We start from the raw sequence: 19,791 nt of genomic DNA, 5'->3' as shown, positions 1-19,791 counted from the left end.
GTGTATCGACTTTTGAGATCGCGACTATGGTATTTGTATGGTATGGGGACCGTTGCAACCAAGGTATATGTGATGTGACCATCAAGTATATGCATACACCTAAGCATGAGAAATATAAAACATGGACAAAGAATACATAGAGTGAACAGAGGATCTATAAGATATTAAAGTCCAATGAGTTTTGGAATCCAGTTCGACCTCCGGAGACAGCACTGACTTCAAATGAATCTAGCGCCTTCATGCGAACTCCGATTTGGGTGATCTTAGACTTCGTGAAAAGCTTATCTCGCTACCTTTCAAACGCAACTGGTCTCATGTCCAAATTTATCTCGAGTCAACGGGAATCGCCAAAACAAGACAGTGCTATTCCTGAAACAGAACTTGGGCCTTGGGCCCTGTAATAGACTAGACCCATCTCGGAAGTGTCTCCCTCCACCTCCACGAATTAGCACTTAACCCTAGCTTTATTTTCCTCTATAAATAGCTTTGTACATCCTCAAAAACATTTGGGTTTTGTTTAGTTGAATTTTGCAGAGTGCCCTTCACCTTGTCTCTAGTCATCGCTCGATTAGTCGGTGACTATTGATTCAGAGCCCCCAATAGTTGGTGTGTTGATTTGCCGGGTCGATTAGATCTACTATTTCAATCGCAACTATTCCTTTGTGCTTAATCACCTATTCACAATATTTAGATTGCATCTTATCTTGTTCTTGTAGTGTTCTCTCGTTTGCATTGTAAGGATCATCAACTGCGCGTCACGGTTGGTACGACATCATTTGTGGTGTAGCGATTGCACGGCGTCCTGGACTTGTTCTGGTTGGTAGCCACGTCGCAAACGTCGCACTCGATCAAAGCGAGAGTTATCCCCTCACCAGAAGATCGGGCCACGAGAAAGAGCGTCATCAATATGCGAGATTGAGGTAAAAAAGATGGAGACCGGGATTTTATACAGGTTCAGGCCCCTTATCTGACAGGTAATAGCCCTACTCCTGTTGGCCGAAGCCGGTGTTGCTCCTTTATTCATTTGAATCACATAAGTACAATATTTGGGATAACCAATATAGCTGTTATCGACTTGGCGGCTAGATAACCAACTCGTAGTCGACGGTGGGGTAGTCTTCCTCCTCGAATCCACACTCCGCGAGATCAGAGATGGCATTAGATCCCTCTTGCCAGCCTTCGTAGGCATCGGATGGGTATGTCTAGGTTTATCTCTGATATCGATATCCAGCGTCTTGTCTTGGCGTGTGTTGGCTTGTATCGATCTATATTGATCTGTTGTGTCTTGTGGCTTGTCCTCTCTCCTCCTACCTCTCTCCTCCTAGGGGGCTCGTATTTATACGCATAGATGCCCCCATTGTCCAAGTAGAACTAGGGAGATAAATATGGATACGATCCGAGTAGTCCTTGTCGTTTCCGTACGAAACTCTATTTATCCTTCCTTATCCGGAATTCCTTCTATATACGAGGTTTGTTTTCGTATAAGACATGGTATGTGGTGGGCCCTGCCGAGCTTAGTCAACTACAATTAGATATGTGGTATCTATAACCCTGACAAAGTGTATACACTCCGTGCACACCAATTAACAAATATCATCGAAAAATCTAGAAAAAATGGGTATACACTTTCAATATATAGTATTATATCTACATGTAAAATCTTAACATCAAATTTAATACATTTTAGGCGTAAAAAAAACAAAAAAATATGATAGTACTAAGACTACAAGTCTATCTTAATTTTATCTTTTTTATTGCTCTTTATGTAAAATAAATTTAAAGGTGTGACTTTATACGTAGATATAATACTATTGAAAGTACATGTACAAAGTTTTCTAAAATTTTTAGTGATATTTGTTAGTTGATGTATACGGTATAAAAACTTGCGTCTATACGATACATTCCCAATGTATCTCTCAGTACATATATTATCCCGTCTCACTGTCAAATGTTTCCGAATCCAGTTAATTATATCCGTCGTTTAATGAACAGGGCACCTAATTTAGTTAGTACTACTAAAACAGCAGTTAATTAAATCAAAGCTTTCATGCAAGGCATAAAATTTTCTACACGGTCTCGAAATCTCCAATTCCATATATATCTTAGACCATTATTTTTTCTTTCAAAAATATGTTATATCAACAACTTTAAAATTTACATAACATGAAAGTGTTTAAAAATATGAATTTAATGATGTAACACACATGGCATTAAACACATTATAATTATTAATAAACCATTATTAAGATTGATTTTCATATAAGAACAAAGCCGTCTTATAATTCGAGACGGAGCTGACTGTACTCCCTCTGAAAAAAAAAATCTTAGGAATGAATCTATTGAGTTTTTTTTAGCACAGAGATTATATATAAGTAGACTGCGAGTCAAGATCTCCGGACCTTGGTCTAACTACACATGCTGGCAAAGCAATCCATATGATAGGGGGCCACGTCTCGTTTGTTAAGTTTCGTAGCGACCAAGCAGTAAAATGTCTCCATCATCAGTCTTTACCGTGGTCTAAGGAGATATTACCTCCGTCCCAAAATAAATATAGCCGCAGATATCCGTGCCCCACGTTTGACCGTCCGTCTTATTTAAAAAAATTGTGAAAAATTTAAAAGTATTTAGTCACACATAAAATACTATTCATGTTTTATCATCTAATAGCAATAAAAATACTAATCATAAAAAATTTTCAAATAAGACGAACGGTCAAACGTTGAACGTGAATAGTATAAAACTACACTTATTTTGGGACGGAGGGAGTAGTATGTGGCGAATGAGTAGTGCTGTACATCCGACTGAACCATACAACTCTCATACGACTGCGTCAAACCAACCAATCATAGGAGTTCATAAGCATTCACGTGGACCCAATCAAAATAAGTTAAAATTTATCATGTGCGGTCGTATGAAGGTCGGACAGATGCAGTCGTACGCACAGTCATTCCGGTGGCGAATCTAGCTCGCACGTTCCCAGCTGGGCGTACGTACGTCGTACCAATCATTAATACAGGCCCTGTTTAGTTTTTAAATTTTTTTTCCAAAAACATCACATCGAATCTTTAGACACATGCATGAAGAATTAAATATAGATAAAAACAAAAACTAATTGCACAGTTAGGGGGAAATTGCGAAACGAATCTTTTGAGCCTAATTAGTCCATGATTAGCCATAAGTGCTACAGTAAACAACATGTGCTAATGACGGATTAATTAGGCTCAAAAGATTCGTCTCGCGGTTTTCAGGCGAGTTATAAAATTAGTTTTTTCATTCGTGTCCAAAAAACTTCTTCCGACATTCGGTCAAACGTCCGATGTGACACCTAAAAATTTTCATTTCGCGAACTAAACGGGGCCACATTATTAAGCTTTCACTGATACTAATTTAGAACAAAACAAACAATACTATACATACATTGTCGTTGACTTTCTCCTTTTAAAATTCTATCATGTAGCCCATGGGGTTTGCTGCTCCCGTAGGGTATTGCTAGATTTCATGCGTACGTCACTACTAGAAAAAGCATTTTTCCCAACGTAGAGGTCTTATTTTCGCAGTCGGACATGACATTTGAAGCCAAACGACCGCCTACAAAAATATAAATCGGGGTGAAAATAGCTGTCCGCCTGATTTTCGCAGGCGGACCACTTAAGCGGCGCCTGCGAAAATCAATTTTCGCATGCGCATGTTAGGTGGTCCGCTTACAAAAATCGTACCTACCTCCTTATCCTCTCCTCCCCCGTCCTTATCCTATCCTCACCTCTCCTCTCCACCACTCATTTCACTGCCCCCCTCACTCTCTCTCTCACTTAGAAAAAATCTCCTCTCCACCCCTACCTCCGCCGCCGGCTGGCCCCCCACCTCCGCCGCGGCTGGCTCCCTCCTCGGCTCCCTGCCTCCGCACGCCGGCGACGACGACGACCGCGACGCCGCGACGCCAGCCGGCTCCCCTCCTCTCCCCACGTCCGCCGCGGCCGCCTCCCTCCTCGGCTCCCCACCTCCGCCGCCGGCGACAACGACGACCGCGACGCCGCCTCCGTGCGCCGGCGACGACGACGACCGCGACGCCGGCTCCCCTCCTCTCCCCACGTCCGCGCGCCGCTGGCCGGCTCCCTCCTCTCCAACGTCCGCGCGCCGCTGGCTCCCCACCTCCGCCGCCGGCCAGCTCCCTCCTCGGCGACGACGACGACCGCGTGCCGCCGGCTCCCCTCCTCTCCCCACGTCAGCGCGCCTGCGGCTCCCTCCTTTCCCACGTCCACGACGAGCGACGACGACGACGACCGCGCCGACGACCACGATGGGCGCCGACGACGACGACGGGCGACGACGACGACGACGGCGCCGACGCAGCAGCTCGGCTTCTCCCTGGCCGGCGGTGCCCGTGGTGAGGCCGGCGGTAGCGCCCGTGGTTTTTTTTTTTATTTTTTAGATGATTTTCGCAGGCGGGCCACAGGCCCGCGTGCGAAAATGGTCTATTTTCACAGTCGATGTGTTAGCGACGGTCCTCCTCCCCGCCTGCGAAAATTGTTTTGGGCCGCCTGCGAAAATTCTTTTTCTAGTAGTGCGTATAAAAATTTTAAAATTTTCAGTAACGCAAAATTACACACATTCGTATGTCATAGTATGCAATGTGAAATTTTATTTATTTTAAATTGCAATTTTGTTCTTATATTCGGTTTTACTTTAATTCTATCTAACTTTTACTCCCTCCATCCCAAAATGTTTGCCGCCGTTGACTTTTTTAAAAATGTTTGACCATTCATCTTATTAAAAAAATTAAGTAATTATTAATTCTTTTCCCATCATTTGATTTATTGTTAAATATATTTTTATGTATACATATAGTTTTACACATTTTATAAAAGTTTTTTTTAATAAGACGAACGTTCAAACATGTTTAAAAAAGTCAACGGCGTCAAACATTTAGGGAAGGAGGGAGTAATATTTTTGCATGTGATTTTGTAAACTTTTATGAATCATAAGTTTCTTTAGTATCAGCTTCAACTTTTGTAGTTTAGAATAATATATTGTTCAACCTTCCATTAATGAAGAATGAGTGATGAGAACCATGTTGGATTCCCATCCAAAGGATGGATGAAAAAATGACTGATTTTTTTGAAAATTTCGGGCACCTAAAATATAGACACACTGCTAGCCACTGCTGAAGAAACCCACTATAGTCCCGTTTGCAACCCAGCGCTAATACATGTGTGCACACATAGTAGTTAGGCAGAATATCGCGTCACATATCCATTGCTATTTATTTTTCAAATTTCTCATCGTCGGATCGTCCCAATTTGAGTTGAATATGAATGTGTTTTGCACTAATTCACAACGGATATCATTTTGATTATTTTCGCACTATCTCCCTACCCACGGAGGAGACCATCGGGCCCTGCAACCGCGCTTATCATCGCCATGGGATTCCCGAATATGACCGCGATGATGACGCTCACGACGACGTTAACAATCTTGCAAAACCTCTCGAACCCGCCGCTCCGCCGCGTCCTCCTCCGGGGCACGCTCTGCAGCACGCCGTCCATCGCCGGCGACGAGCTCGCCAGCACGATCTCGCCGCCACACCGCCGCCGCGCACCGCCAGCGGTGTCCGTCCTTGACGCACGCGATGTGCAGGTACACGGGTTCGCCGTCGTCGTCGTAGGTCCGGTACGCCCACAAGTTGCGGCGGCGGCCGCTCCTCTCGCCGCACGGGCCGGCGCGGCGGCGCGCACTTGCGGAGCTCGAAGTGGCGGCCGTCCTGCACCACGACGCGCCTGCGCAGGAACGTGCAGCACGGGTGGAGGTCGAGGTCGGGGTCGTCGGAGTGGTAGACGAAGCCACGCACGCTGTTGCCGCAGGCGTCGCAGATCCTGCCGCCCGCGGCGGCGGGCGCCGCCGGCAGCTCGGCGAGGAACGCGAAAGGTGCGACGTACCGGTAGCCGGCGCCGTCGTCGCCGGGCTGCATGCAGCCGTCGCAGCGGAACGGCGCGCCGCCGGTGGTCACCAGCTTCAGCTTGTGCGCCGAGAGATGCTCGACGGAGGATCCTCGCAGAGGGGGGGGGGGGGGGGGGGGGGGGGAGGGTGTCTCTATTAGTTCAACCAAACAAGTCGAAGTTGGAATGATGAAAGCTGAAGCTTTATATGGAACACCATGGAATCCAAGCTCTCTTAAGAGGGACATCAAACTCAAGATCCAGCCCCTTGAATTGTGGCTGCGACCAGTGATCATTAACCTTGTTCACAAAGTTCTGGAAATCCATGTTTATTCTATTCTTTCGGTCCCTCTCACGCTGCTCTTCTTCAATTTCATCAGGATCAAGAGCTGATCTCCTATTCCCACCAAGAGTCTGAACAACATCCATCACCTCAACATAAAATTGAACATCCTTTGTCTTCTTGTTTCCAACCATAATATGATTGTGCAAATGGAAATGAAGGAGTGTAATCATTTCTTTTTCTGCTGGCTGGAAGAAGGCATGCTTTACATTCCCATACATGATATCCACACGCTCATCAGCCCTTGAAGTAGAATATCTAAAACCATTGACATGGGACTCAAGAGTTCCTGTAAGCTTCCGCCCACGTCTACCAAATGCAGACCTTATCCACACATCAGAAAGTCTCACTGGCTTGTTTCTGTTGCTTGCCAACTGGAGTTTCTCCTGAGTAACAAGGGTGGCTCTTTCAGCTCTCTCTGACTCCCTTGAAGCAACTTGCCGCCTCAACGTTTTGATTTGCTGAACAACTTCACTGCTATGTCGTGGATCTTTCGAGCGGAACGTGATCTCCTTCAAGTAGATAGCCCCTTGCGACTTCAGATTGCTATCGTTTGAGAATGGCATGCCAGGCACATTGAAGAAGATGCGGATAGTGCAAGTGCGGTTGTCTTGGTGACTTGTGACACTCTTAACAGTAGAAACATGGAAAGGAACCATGCTGCCATAAATAGGTAAGAGGACAGCTTCATTCTTCTGATCTACTTGTATGACCAACTCTCTTGCATATGGAACATCATTAACATTCTTATATGCAACAAGCTCATTTGATGACCTTGAGGGACCACGCCCATCACCAGAACCAGAGCCAACCCCAGCAAGCCTTCTAGCAGTCTCTTCATTCTTTTGACGAGCAAGTTCAGCCTGGTGTTGTCTCCGGAGCTCTTCCTTGGACATCTCCTGGTTGTCTGACCTAAGTGTGGCCTTTGTTGGTGGCAATGCCTCCTTTGCATTAACCTCCACCTTTTTGACAGGAAGAACTTCATCCTCGTCATTAAACGAATAAGCAACATCCTTAAGAAGCTTGGAGCATGATGCTGTTAAGTTCTCCAATGGCACTAAACATGTATCAGCCAACAAAAGAGAGTATTGTTTTGTCTTCTCACTCTTTGTTTCTGCTTGAAAACTGATGAAAAAGCCATCTTGATTGTCTCAAATCACCTGAAATCATCGAAAGCAAACTTTCATATATTCAACACTAATATTATACTGAGGGTGAAATTAACAATGATACGACTATGGAAGTACCTTCTCCAGTTTCCATTTGATAGAACCTATTATCTGGTTACTCTATTTTACTAAACCTAAGTTTCAACAAAGAATCATAGTAGCTAATTCTTCCAATTACCTAGGTTGTGATGTACTAGTCTACTGAAGCTCTCAGTTAACTTATCCCCATTTTATGCAAGAAATTGAATTTAACAAAAAAGTAGATGCAGTAATCCAGGCAGCAAAGCACAAAGTATATTCGTATGTGAAGTGTAAAGATATGCAGTGTTTGCTCCTCAACATCTCTTATAAATAAAACTATTTAAGCAAGGGCAAAGGTTCTAAAATATAGTTTGAACACAGAATGCTATTATACCTCTTAAATGTTTGCTCTTAAGAGCACGAGAACATAACTTTAAGCTGCTTCACTTATTCTAGATTTGTTAATGGCATAACAAGGCAACAGACAACCATGATCCTAACAAAAATGCATGCAACAGTGCAACATTGTCACTGCAATAAACTATTTACATTGTTGTACCACAGCACCAAACAGATATTTATGTACTTCATTCCTGCAAACCCAAAAAGCTGTCTACCATAGATGTAATACCACAATACTAATTCCATCACATCTTCACAACAATACCAACAGTTAAGCACATTTAGGAAACCGCAAACAAACAATCATCTTATTCAGTAAAATAGGAAAAAAAAAGGTCATGTATAGTTCCATGTTAAGGTCAAGAAAATAGTACATACTAGTTGAGGACCTTTGGATATTCCAAACTTTAACATAGACAAGTTTACTCCCTCCGTCCCAAAAAAAACTAAACCTAGGAAGGGATGTGACATTTTCTAGTACAACGAATCTGGACAAAGGGCTGTCCAGATTTATTGTGCTAGGAGATGTCACATCCTTGCCTAGGTTAAGTTTTTTTGGGACGGAGGGAGTACGTAATGAAGCCAGCCTATATATAGTTATAAAGCAAAACAATAAAAAATGCAATGACCGTACAAGATATATATCAATATAATTCGAATTTCAAAACAAGGATTTGGTCAGCCTAATTCCAGCCTGAACAAATTTATAATATAGAACTGATAACCATAAACACAAACAGTTACCCAAAAAGAGAGAAAAACAACGATAACATTTTTCTTATGACAATAATCATGTTGAGAGTTCAGACATGCCTACTTTCTCTCACAATATGTACATACATACACATTTGCAAGCTGCAACTCAATAATGAAAAATTAATAAATATGATTTGCTTTTGCAAACAATGCACCAACACAATACTGAAAACGAATGGATTGCTACAGCAATCAATACAGCAGATATAGCGTAGTATACATTCATTCATGGAGTCACATCAGCTTTCTTTGGCAGTTATTTATTACTAATTTTGTGGAAACGGTACGTACGCAATTAATACGTATAAAATTACCATATTCTGCACCCAACAAGGTTTATGTTAATGCCCCTACTTTCAACTTTTGCATCTAATCGTCTTGTTGTCCTAAGATACCTTCAAATAAACCAGATAGGACACAAGTTTTTTGGGAGAACCAACTTCCAAAATAAAAAGTAACTGCTAAGAAACATTACACAAATGACAAATTCGAACCGAATGCTACACGTGGCACTGCGATGGAGCAGCCTTATACTCCCTCAGATTATTTCCAAACATTACTCCACAAAACCAGTGAACCTAATAGAACTCAGCTCCCAAGTCAATTCTTTCATCCTCCCACAGCAGACACGGAAGTCTAATGTTTACAAATGAGAAATACAGCTGCAAGCAGCCCAAACCCTAAGTCCCTAAGGCTTCAATGATCCTATAGGCCCCTCGCTACGAAAATACAGCAATTTTCAGAGTACATCTCTTGTTCGGTAAAAAAAAAATCCATTCCCGTAAACCCTAAAATGGCCACAAAAAAAAAAATCCGTCTAGAGTTGCTCGCACCTACGGCCCACCACGCCATCCCCATCCCCATCCACATCCCGCCGCTGCACCGCGAGCGGCAACCCACGGAGCCCACGGAAACCCCCTACCGAGATCTCCCACGCGCCTCCACTGGATCGACGGGATGAACTACAACCCCTCCTACTAGGAACAACCAAATCCCTCGACCGCACGACGAGCCCTCCGCAACCACCCCGATTCCTGCCTCACCCGCGGCTAGGAGCGCGGCGGAATCGATCGGACCAAAAAAAAAAAAAAAAAACCTAGGGCTTACCCGGGGAGAGGATGGCGCAAGCCCAGCGGGGGGCGACGGACGGATCTCTCCCGCGCCCAGAACGACGGCGCCCGGACGCGCGCGTGGGGCGAGGAGGTCGAGCTCCCCCCCACCACCGGTGGCGGCGAGCCCCGGCGAGTCGGCGGCGGCGGCGAGGTGGAGGGGGTGCGCGGGGTGAGGAGGAGGGCGAGGGTTCGGGGGTGGGGGGTGGGTGGGGCTCAGGCTTAACGGGGCGCCCGACCGAGCGGAGGAATGGACGGCCCGGATTCGGCGAGGCGGGTGGCGCTGGCACCCGATCCGCCGTCCATCTGGGATGCGCAGCCTCGCGCTCGCCTCCGTTTTTTTTTTTTTTTTTTTTTTTTTTTTTGCTTGCTTCTTCCCTCGCTGGGAATCTGGAAACCCCCGGGAATGGAGGGGAATCCGGGGCGCGGGCTCCGTTTGAAAGACGCGGGAGGGGATCGCTCTTTTCGCATCGGTTCTCTCTCTCTCGGAATTTTAACGTAGTGTGTGTGTTTGCTTATGTTTATAGTTGTGTAAATATATTTTTTAATTTTAACATGTTGAAGAAACTAAGGCCCCCATCGTTTGGCTTATTTGGGGATTAAGGCTGTGTTTAGATCCAAAGTTTGGATCCAAACTTCAGTCCTTTTCCATCATATCAACCTGTCATACACACATAACTTTTCAGTCACATCATCTCTAATTTCAACCAAAATCCAAACTTTGCGATGAACTAAACACAGCCTAAGCAAAATTGCATATTTGCAAACGAAAAATAATTTGTGAACAAAACTTTTATATATGTGTTTCTAGGTGGTGTTTGAATCTCCTGAAGATGAAGATGAAGATAAAGATTAAGTGTTTCACGCAAAACGATGTGGTAATAATATGTGATTAATTGAGTTTTAATTATTATATAAACTTAAAAAATAGATTAATCTAATATTTTAGAGCAACTTTCATATAGAAAGTTTTCGCACGAAACGCATCGTTTAACAGTTTTAAAAGCGTGCCACGAGTATTCACAATTTAACCCTCTCCTTACATAAGAAACGAACAGGGCCTTAGTGATCTAAAAGCAAAAACTAAAAAATAAACTTTGATGAAAAACCCCAAAATCAACTCCAAATTTAAGGTTGAAAATTTAAATTTTGGCTTATAAGTATAAGCAAAAGCAAAAAGATAGGGTTGTAATAAAGATAACCAGTTTTTCTATGGCGTTTTAAGACGTACTTATATCATTTTGGGTAGAGAACACTTCCACTACATACAGAATGAAGCGATAGAGTAATGCACAGTTAATTAAGTATTAGCTTTCAAAAAACTTATTAAAAAGATGATAGAGTGACCGACAAATTAACTCTATGTAATGTTATAACATGACAATAAAATAGTAGTAAAACTTTCAAAATAGCCATTTCCAGGGTAGATTCCAAAATGTGAAGAGTTGGAATTAGAACAACCGATACTATACTTCAATAAAGGAAGTGCTCACACATATATTCCTTTGGATCATTGGGTGATTGGGCGGGAAGAGTATGTATTGCAACAAAGAAATACTTCATTTGAACCAAACGAATTCTGGATGACTTTTGCAGAAACTGAATCAATTCGAATGAAAATCCTACGTATTGCAGAATATTTTAAATCATATATGAAAAACAATCATGTGAAACTCTTGAAGCCAAAGGATTAACCCTCCTACAAAGTAGTTCTCTCAAATTCCCGTGACATAGGTTATTCCATAGGTATTTCGAAGAAAAATAAGCATCTTGACTTTCCCGGCCCAAGCAACATTTTTAGAATTTCTGTGTGTTCATAAATCATGTAGGTTTGTCAACCTTCATGCCACAAATCACAAAGGATACTTAAAACAAACAACTTTAAGCCACAGCAAGAACCAAAAACAAAAGGGTTCTGAACATGATGGTTAGGTTCCTTATTGCAAGCAAATTCAACCCAGAAGCCTCTTAATCGCAATAAGTTTCTTTAGAGAAGTCACTCTCAAGTCAAGGACGAAAGCTGTTAGCAACATATGTTACTTCATTCCATGTAAAGCCATTACAATGGCTCCATTTCAGCTGCAGGGATCGAATCACTGGCGTAGACAGGGTGGAGCACATGCCCAGCAACAGGATCAACATGAACCCATTTCCTGCCAGTCAGCTTGTTGCGCTCGAATCGCACATGTCCTTCTTTCAGACAGAAGAGAGTATGGTCCTTCCCCATGCCAACATAGTTCCCAGGATGGAAGCGGGTTCCTCTTTGGCGGATGATGATGTTTCCTGGCTCCACTTTCTGAAAAATGATGCAAATGCTGATGTTCAGGAACAGTTTAGATCTTTTTCACCTTTTTGTTCTAATAAAAAAAATGACAAGTTGCTTCAGGAGTTCAGGTACGGGATCAGAAGGGACACACAAATCTCCAAAGTCTGATTACTTTTACGTGATTAAAGAAAGTACTTTGTACTGTCATAAACAATAAAAAACATGAAAGTCATATGACAGATCTATCTTGTACCTCTCCGCCAAACTTTTTAACACCCAAATACTTAGGGTTAGAGTCACGGCCATTTTTTGTTGATCCAGCTGTCTTTTTGGTGGCCCAACGCTTAAAAATCAAGCTCAATCCTCCAGATGACTCTGCAATGAGGTATATTTTGTCATTCAAACAGCCAAGCACCTTATTCAGAATACCACAAATACAGACTCAAGTCAATCAAGAGTCTCAGACTGCCTAAAGCCAAAGCCATTACCTGCGGCGCTAGTGTAGACCGAAACATTTGAGATCAATTCTTTGACATTTCCTCTCCTGAAAACTGATGAAAAAGCCATCTTGATTGTCTCAAATCACCTGAAATCATCGAAAGCAAACTTTCATATATTCAACACTAATATTATACTGAGGGTGAAATTAACAATGATACGACTATGGAAGTACCTTCTCCAGTTTCCATTTGATAGAACCTATTATCTGGTTACTCTATTTTACTAAACCTAAGTTTCAACAAAGAATCATAGTAGCTAATTCTTCCAATTACCTAGGTTGTGATGTACTAGTCTACTGAAGCTCTCAGTTAACTTATCCCCATTTTATGCAAGAAATTGAATTTAACAAAAAAGTAGATGCAGTAATCCAGGCAGCAAAGCACAAAGTATATTCGTATGTGAAGTGTAAAGATATGCAGTGTTTGCTCCTCAACATCTCTTATAAATAAAACTATTTAAGCAAGGGCAAAGGTTCTAAAATATAGTTTGAACACAGAATGCTATTATACCTCTTAAATGTTTGCTCTTAAGAGCACGAGAACATAACTTTAAGCTGCTTCACTTATTCTAGATTTGTTAATGGCATAACAAGGCAACAGACAACCATGATCCTAACAAAAATGCATGCAACAGTGCAACATTGTCACTGCAATAAACTATTTACATTGTTGTACCACAGCACCAAACAGATATTTATGTACTTCATTCCTGCAAACCCAAAAAGCTGTCTACCATAGATGTAATACCACAATACTAATTCCATCACATCTTCACAACAATACCAACAGTTAAGCACATTTAGGAAACCGCAAACAAACAATCATCTTATTCAGTAAAATAGGAAAAAAAAAGGTCATGTATAGTTCCATGTTAAGGTCAAGAAAATAGTACATACTAGTTGAGGACCTTTGGATATTCCAAACTTTAACATAGACAAGTTTACTCCCTCCGTCCCAAAAAAAACTAAACCTAGGAAGGGATGTGACATTTTCTAGTACAACGAATCTGGACAAAGGGCTGTCCAGATTTATTGTGCTAGGAGATGTCACATCCTTGCCTAGGTTAAGTTTTTTTGGGACGGAGGGAGTACGTAATGAAGCCAGCCTATATATAGTTATAAAGCAAAACAATAAAAAATGCAATGACCGTACAAGATATATATCAATATAATTCGAATTTCAAAACAAGGATTTGGTCAGCCTAATTCCAGCCTGAACAAATTTATAATATAGAACTGATAACCATAAACACAAACAGTTACCCAAAAAGAGAGAAAAACAACGATAACATTTTTCTTATGACAATAATCATGTTGAGAGTTCAGACATGCCTACTTTCTCTCACAATATGTACATACATACACATTTGCAAGCTGCAACTCAATAATGAAAAATTAATAAATATGATTTGCTTTTGCAAACAATGCACCAACACAATACTGAAAACGAATGGATTGCTACAGCAATCAATACAGCAGATATAGCGTAGTATACATTCATTCATGGAGTCACATCAGCTTTCTTTGGCAGTTATTTATTACTAATTTTGTGGAAACGGTACGTACGCAATTAATACGTATAAAATTACCATATTCTGCACCCAACAAGGTTTATGTTAATGCCCCTACTTTCAACTTTTGCATCTAATCGTCTTGTTGTCCTAAGATACCTTCAAATAAACCAGATAGGACACAAGTTTTTTGGGAGAACCAACTTCCAAAATAAAAAGTAACTGCTAAGAAACATTACACAAATGACAAATTCGAACCGAATGCTACACGTGGCACTGCGATGGAGCAGCCTTATACTCCCTCAGATTATTTCCAAACATTACTCCACAAAACCAGTGAACCTAATAGAACTCAGCTCCCAAGTCAATTCTTTCATCCTCCCACAGCAGACACGGAAGTCTAATGTTTACAAATGAGAAATACAGCTGCAAGCAGCCCAAACCCTAAGTCCCTAAGGCTTCAATGATCCTATAGGCCCCTCGCTACGAAAATACAGCAATTTTCAGAGTACATCTCTTGTTCGGTAAAAAAAAAATCCATTCCCGTAAACCCTAAAATGGCCACAAAAAAAAAAATCCGTCTAGAGTTGCTCGCACCTACGGCCCACCACGCCATCCCCATCCCCATCCACATCCCGCCGCTGCACCGCGAGCGGCAACCCACGGAGCCCACGGAAACCCCCTACCGAGATCTCCCACGCGCCTCCACTGGATCGACGGGATGAACTACAACCCCTCCTACTAGGAACAACCAAATCCCTCGACCGCACGACGAGCCCTCCGCAACCACCCCGATTCCTGCCTCACCCGCGGCTAGGAGCGCGGCGGAATCGATCGGACCAAAAAAAAAAAAAAAAAACCTAGGGCTTACCCGGGGAGAGGATGGCGCAAGCCCAGCGGGGGGCGACGGACGGATCTCTCCCGCGCCCAGAACGACGGCGCCCGGACGCGCGCGTGGGGCGAGGAGGTCGAGCTCCCCCCCACCACCGGTGGCGGCGAGCCCCGGCGAGTCGGCGGCGGCGGCGAGGTGGAGGGGGTGCGCGGGGTGAGGAGGAGGGCGAGGGTTCGGGGGTGGGGGGTGGGTGGGGCTCAGGCTTAACGGGGCGCCCGACCGAGCGGAGGAATGGACGGCCCGGATTCGGCGAGGCGGGTGGCGCTGGCACCCGATCCGCCGTCCATCTGGGATGCGCAGCCTCGCGCTCGCCTCCGTTTTTTTTTTTTTTTTTTTTTTTTTTTTTTGCTTGCTTCTTCCCTCGCTGGGAATCTGGAAACCCCCGGGAATGGAGGGGAATCCGGGGCGCGGGCTCCGTTTGAAAGACGCGGGAGGGGATCGCTCTTTTCGCATCGGTTCTCTCTCTCTCGGAATTTTAACGTAGTGTGTGTGTTTGCTTATGTTTATAGTTGTGTAAATATATTTTTTAATTTTAACATGTTGAAGAAACTAAGGCCCCCATCGTTTGGCTTATTTGGGGATTAAGGCTGTGTTTAGATCCAAAGTTTGGATCCAAACTTCAGTCCTTTTCCATCATATCAACCTGTCATACACACATAACTTTTCAGTCACATCATCTCTAATTTCAACCAAAATCCAAACTTTGCGATGAACTAAACACAGCCTAAGCAAAATTGCATATTTGCAAACGAAAAATAATTTGTGAACAAAACTTTTATATATGTGTTTCTAGGTGGTGTTTGAATCTCCTGAAGATGAAGATGAAGATAAAGATTAAGTGTTTCACGCAAAACGATGTGGTAATAATATGTGATTAATTGAGTTTTAATTATTATATAAACTTAAAAAATAGATTAATCTAATATTTTAGAGCAACTTTCATATAGAAAGTTTTCGCACGAAACGCATCGTTTAACAGTTTTAAAAGCGTGCCACGAGTATTCACAATTTAACCCTCTCCTTACATAAGAAACGAACAGGGCCTTAGTGATCTAAAAGCAAAAACTAAAAAATAAACTTTGATGAAAAACCCCAAAATCAACTCCAAATTTAAGGTTGAAAATTTAAATTTTGGCTTATAAGTATAAGCAAAAGCAAAAAGATAGGGTTGTAATAAAGATAACCAGTTTTTCTATGGCGTTTTAAGACGTACTTATATCATTTTGGGTAGAGAACACTTCCACTACATACAGAATGAAGCGATAGAGTAATGCACAGTTAATTAAGTATTAGCTTTCAAAAAACTTATTAAAAAGATGATAGAGTGACCGACAAATTAACTCTATGTAATGTTATAACATGACAATAAAATAGTAGTAAAACTTTCAAAATAGCCATTTCCAGGGTAGATTCCAAAATGTGAAGAGTTGGAATTAGAACAACCGATACTATACTTCAATAAAGGAAGTGCTCACACATATATTCCTTTGGATCATTGGGTGATTGGGCGGGAAGAGTATGTATTGCAACAAAGAAATACTTCATTTGAACCAAACGAATTCTGGATGACTTTTGCAGAAACTGAATCAATTCGAATGAAAATCCTACGTATTGCAGAATATTTTAAATCATATATGAAAAACAATCATGTGAAACTCTTGAAGCCAAAGGATTAACCCTCCTACAAAGTAGTTCTCTCAAATTCCCGTGACATAGGTTATTCCATAGGTATTTCGAAGAAAAATAAGCATCTTGACTTTCCCGGCCCAAGCAACATTTTTAGAATTTCTGTGTGTTCATAAATCATGTAGGTTTGTCAACCTTCATGCCACAAATCACAAAGGATACTTAAAACAAACAACTTTAAGCCACAGCAAGAACCAAAAACAAAAGGGTTCTGAACATGATGGTTAGGTTCCTTATTGCAAGCAAATTCAACCCAGAAGCCTCTTAATCGCAATAAGTTTCTTTAGAGAAGTCACTCTCAAGTCAAGGACGAAAGCTGTTAGCAACATATGTTACTTCATTCCATGTAAAGCCATTACAATGGCTCCATTTCAGCTGCAGGGATCGAATCACTGGCGTAGACAGGGTGGAGCACATGCCCAGCAACAGGATCAACATGAACCCATTTCCTGCCAGTCAGCTTGTTGCGCTCGAATCGCACATGTCCTTCTTTCAGACAGAAGAGAGTATGGTCCTTCCCCATGCCAACATAGTTCCCAGGATGGAAGCGGGTTCCTCTTTGGCGGATGATGATGTTTCCTGGCTCCACTTTCTGAAAAATGATGCAAATGCTGATGTTCAGGAACAGTTTAGATCTTTTTCACCTTTTTGTTCTAATAAAAAAAATGACAAGTTGCTTCAGGAGTTCAGGTACGGGATCAGAAGGGACACACAAATCTCCAAAGTCTGATTACTTTTACGTGATTAAAGAAAGTACTTTGTACTGTCATAAACAATAAAAAACATGAAAGTCATATGACAGATCTATCTTGTACCTCTCCGCCAAACTTTTTAACACCCAAATACTTAGGGTTAGAGTCACGGCCATTTTTTGTTGATCCAGCTGTCTTTTTGGTGGCCCAACGCTTAAAAATCAAGCTCAATCCTCCAGATGACTCTGCAATGAGGTATATTTTGTCATTCAAACAGCCAAGCACCTTATTCAGAATACCACAAATACAGACTCAAGTCAATCAAGAGTCTCAGACTGCCTAAAGCCAAAGCCATTACCTGCGGCGCTAGTGTAGACCGAAACATTTGAGATCAATTCTTTGACATTTCCTCTCCTGAAAACTGATGAAAAAGCCATCTTGATTGTCTCAAATCACCTGAAATCATCGAAAGCAAACTTTCATATATTCAACACTAATATTATACTGAGGGTGAAATTAACAATGATACGACTATGGAAGTACCTTCTCCAGTTTCCATTTGATAGAACCTATTATCTGGTTACTCTATTTTACTAAACCTAAGTTTCAACAAAGAATCATAGTAGCTAATTCTTCCAATTACCTAGGTTGTGATGTACTAGTCTACTGAAGCTCTCAGTTAACTTATCCCCATTTTATGCAAGAAATTGAATTTAACAAAAAAGTAGATGCAGTAATCCAGGCAGCAAAGCACAAAGTATATTCGTATGTGAAGTGTAAAGATATGCAGTGTTTGCTCCTCAACATCTCTTATAAATAAAACTATTGGAGACAAGTAAATATGAATGTGACCATAAGAAAATACCAATGTACAATGCCACAAAAACTCCATAAATTGTGGAGATCGTCAAGGCGATTTTACATGTATAGTCATATTTAGAGTTGTAGACCTGAGCAAAATTAGGAAAGTAAACATGACCTCATCTCATTCTTTGGAGAACTATGAAAAGGTCAAATATATCCATAACCAGAGTTTGCTATTTCAATGAGAACTATGAACAAGAATGCACCAGTTCCATAGAAAGATGTTTCATAATCTCACGCAATTCATGGATTGCTGAAGATACTCAAACCATAAATAATGTTTACTATAGCTATATTTACTATCACTACTATACAGTTCATAACGGGTACATATTATAACTTCAAACACAGAAAACTTATTGGAAAAAACTTACTTGATTGGAGCAAGCAAAATTAGAAAACTGAGGAGCAAGAAATTTCAAGTTTGATTGAGACAAAATTTCTAGAAAAAAAAAATCAAATATGCATGTAAAGGTAAAGACTATACATCAACATATTGGGTTGTGAAGATTATAAAAGTTGCCCCCTGAGGTTTCTGGATTGAAAGGCTGAACTAAACCTGCTTCTTGTGGCCATTGGCCAGCACGGCCAGCACATCCTCAGGATACAGGGGGAACGAACGAATAGCCTTCTCAGGGAAGCAATGCAAGGCTGGCAGTTCACCAAGCGCATGCATTCTACAGTCACTGCCATTTCCTGCCTAAGGGGCAATCCATCGAACAGTTGGTGCCCGCATGGACTACATACACTGACTCAAAAAGCCACCTGCCCCCTTGACGATGGCAAGACCAGAGATTCAGAAACTCAAACAGGCTATAAAAACTGTACAATAGCGAAAAATAGGCAGAGAACTGCCAATTCCCTCATCTACAAAATAGCCCAAATGATGAAACAAACCATTTTTTCCCCTCTTGGCAACCGCAAACTCCAGAAATTCATAGTCAACCTAAAGCCATCCAACATCGCCATGGCCAAACAAACGAACAAACAAGGGTTTGCGAAGTCCCCAAATCGGGGAGCTCACCAGCAGCAGCGGACGGGAGTCTCCTCGGATCCAACAGTGGCGGCTCAACAAACTGGATCCAACAGTGGCGGATCCAGGAATGAAAAATGGGGGGGGGGGGGTGGGCTCAACATCCTGGGAACACCGGCATAAACACATAACGTCTCAAACAATATTACAATAGCATAATATTACGTTGTACTCTAAGGCTGCGTTCGAGCGCAGGAGAAAGGGAGAAAGATTGTTTCATTTTCCGCGCGTATGCTTCACTAAACGGTGTGTTTTTTGTAAAAAATTTCTATAGAAAAGTTGCTTTAAAAAATCATATTAATCCATTTTTAAAGTTTAAAATAATTAATACTCAATTAATCATGTGCTAATGGCTCACCTCGTTTTGCGTATCTTTCGAATCTCCTCAATTCCCTTCTCCTCAAACACACCCTAAAAGAAGTTTCATATGGAAACAGAGAGATAATGAGAAATATCAGTACATCACAACTTCATTCACAAGACAATTGATTATTTTCTCACGTGCGACGCGGATTATCCTTCACGAGGCAAAATCTGTACATGAGAGTATGAGACAAAACATTGCATACCTTGTATTTTGCAGCCGTCGGGCTAAGGGGCTACCTGCTGCTCGCC

General features: G+C 42.0%; 1 protein-coding gene and 1 pseudogene across 3 annotated transcripts; both read right to left on the bottom strand.

Annotated features, from left to right (window-relative positions):
* Nucleotides 1-5,171: 5,171 nt before the first annotated feature.
* On the bottom strand, nt 5,172-9,954 carry LOC127781253 (FACT complex subunit SPT16-like; annotated as a pseudogene).
* Nucleotides 9,955-11,596: 1,642 nt separating this feature from the next.
* LOC127781254 (uncharacterized) lies at nt 11,597-18,030 on the bottom strand. Of its 3 annotated transcripts, XM_052308183.1 has the most exons (4): nt 14,881-15,080; nt 12,488-12,585; nt 12,253-12,374; nt 11,597-12,029 (listed from the first exon to the last, which is right to left on the bottom strand). In XM_052308183.1, exons 2-4 carry the CDS (start codon nt 12,564-12,566, stop codon nt 11,793-11,795), a joined length of 438 nt encoding a protein of 145 aa, XP_052164143.1. In that variant the 5' UTR covers nt 12,567-12,585; nt 14,881-15,080; the 3' UTR covers nt 11,597-11,792. The 3 variants fall into 3 exon arrangements, with proteins under 3 accessions (XP_052164143.1, XP_052164145.1, XP_052164144.1); XM_052308185.1 differs by lacking the exons at nt 12,488-12,585; nt 14,881-15,080 and adding an exon at nt 17,638-18,029; XM_052308184.1 differs by lacking the exons at nt 11,597-12,029; nt 12,253-12,374; nt 12,488-12,585; nt 14,881-15,080 and adding exons at nt 16,646-17,179; nt 17,403-17,524; nt 17,638-18,030.
* Between the last annotated feature and the right edge of the window lie 1,761 nt (nt 18,031-19,791).

This window comes from Oryza glaberrima, chromosome 8 (genome assembly GCF_000147395.1).
Source record: "Oryza glaberrima chromosome 8, OglaRS2, whole genome shotgun sequence".
NCBI lineage: Eukaryota > Viridiplantae > Streptophyta > Magnoliopsida > Poales > Poaceae > Oryza > Oryza glaberrima.
Note: the sequence above shows the minus strand (reverse complement) of the source record. Positions and strands in the feature narration are given on the sequence as shown.

Excerpts from the sequence above, each read along its gene's own strand:
- LOC127781254 (XM_052308184.1), bottom strand. The coding sequence starts at position 17,716 with ATGGCTTTTTCATCAGTTTTCAGGAGAGGAAATGTCAAAGAATTGATC. Across the intron at positions 17,525-17,637 it reads GGTCTACACTAGCGCCGCAG|AGTCATCTGGAGGATTGAGC; the intron begins GTAATGGCTTTG and ends ACCTCATTGCAG. Across the intron at positions 17,180-17,402 it reads TTAAAAAGTTTGGCGGAGAG|AAAGTGGAGCCAGGAAACAT; the intron begins GTACAAGATAGA and ends ATCATTTTTCAG.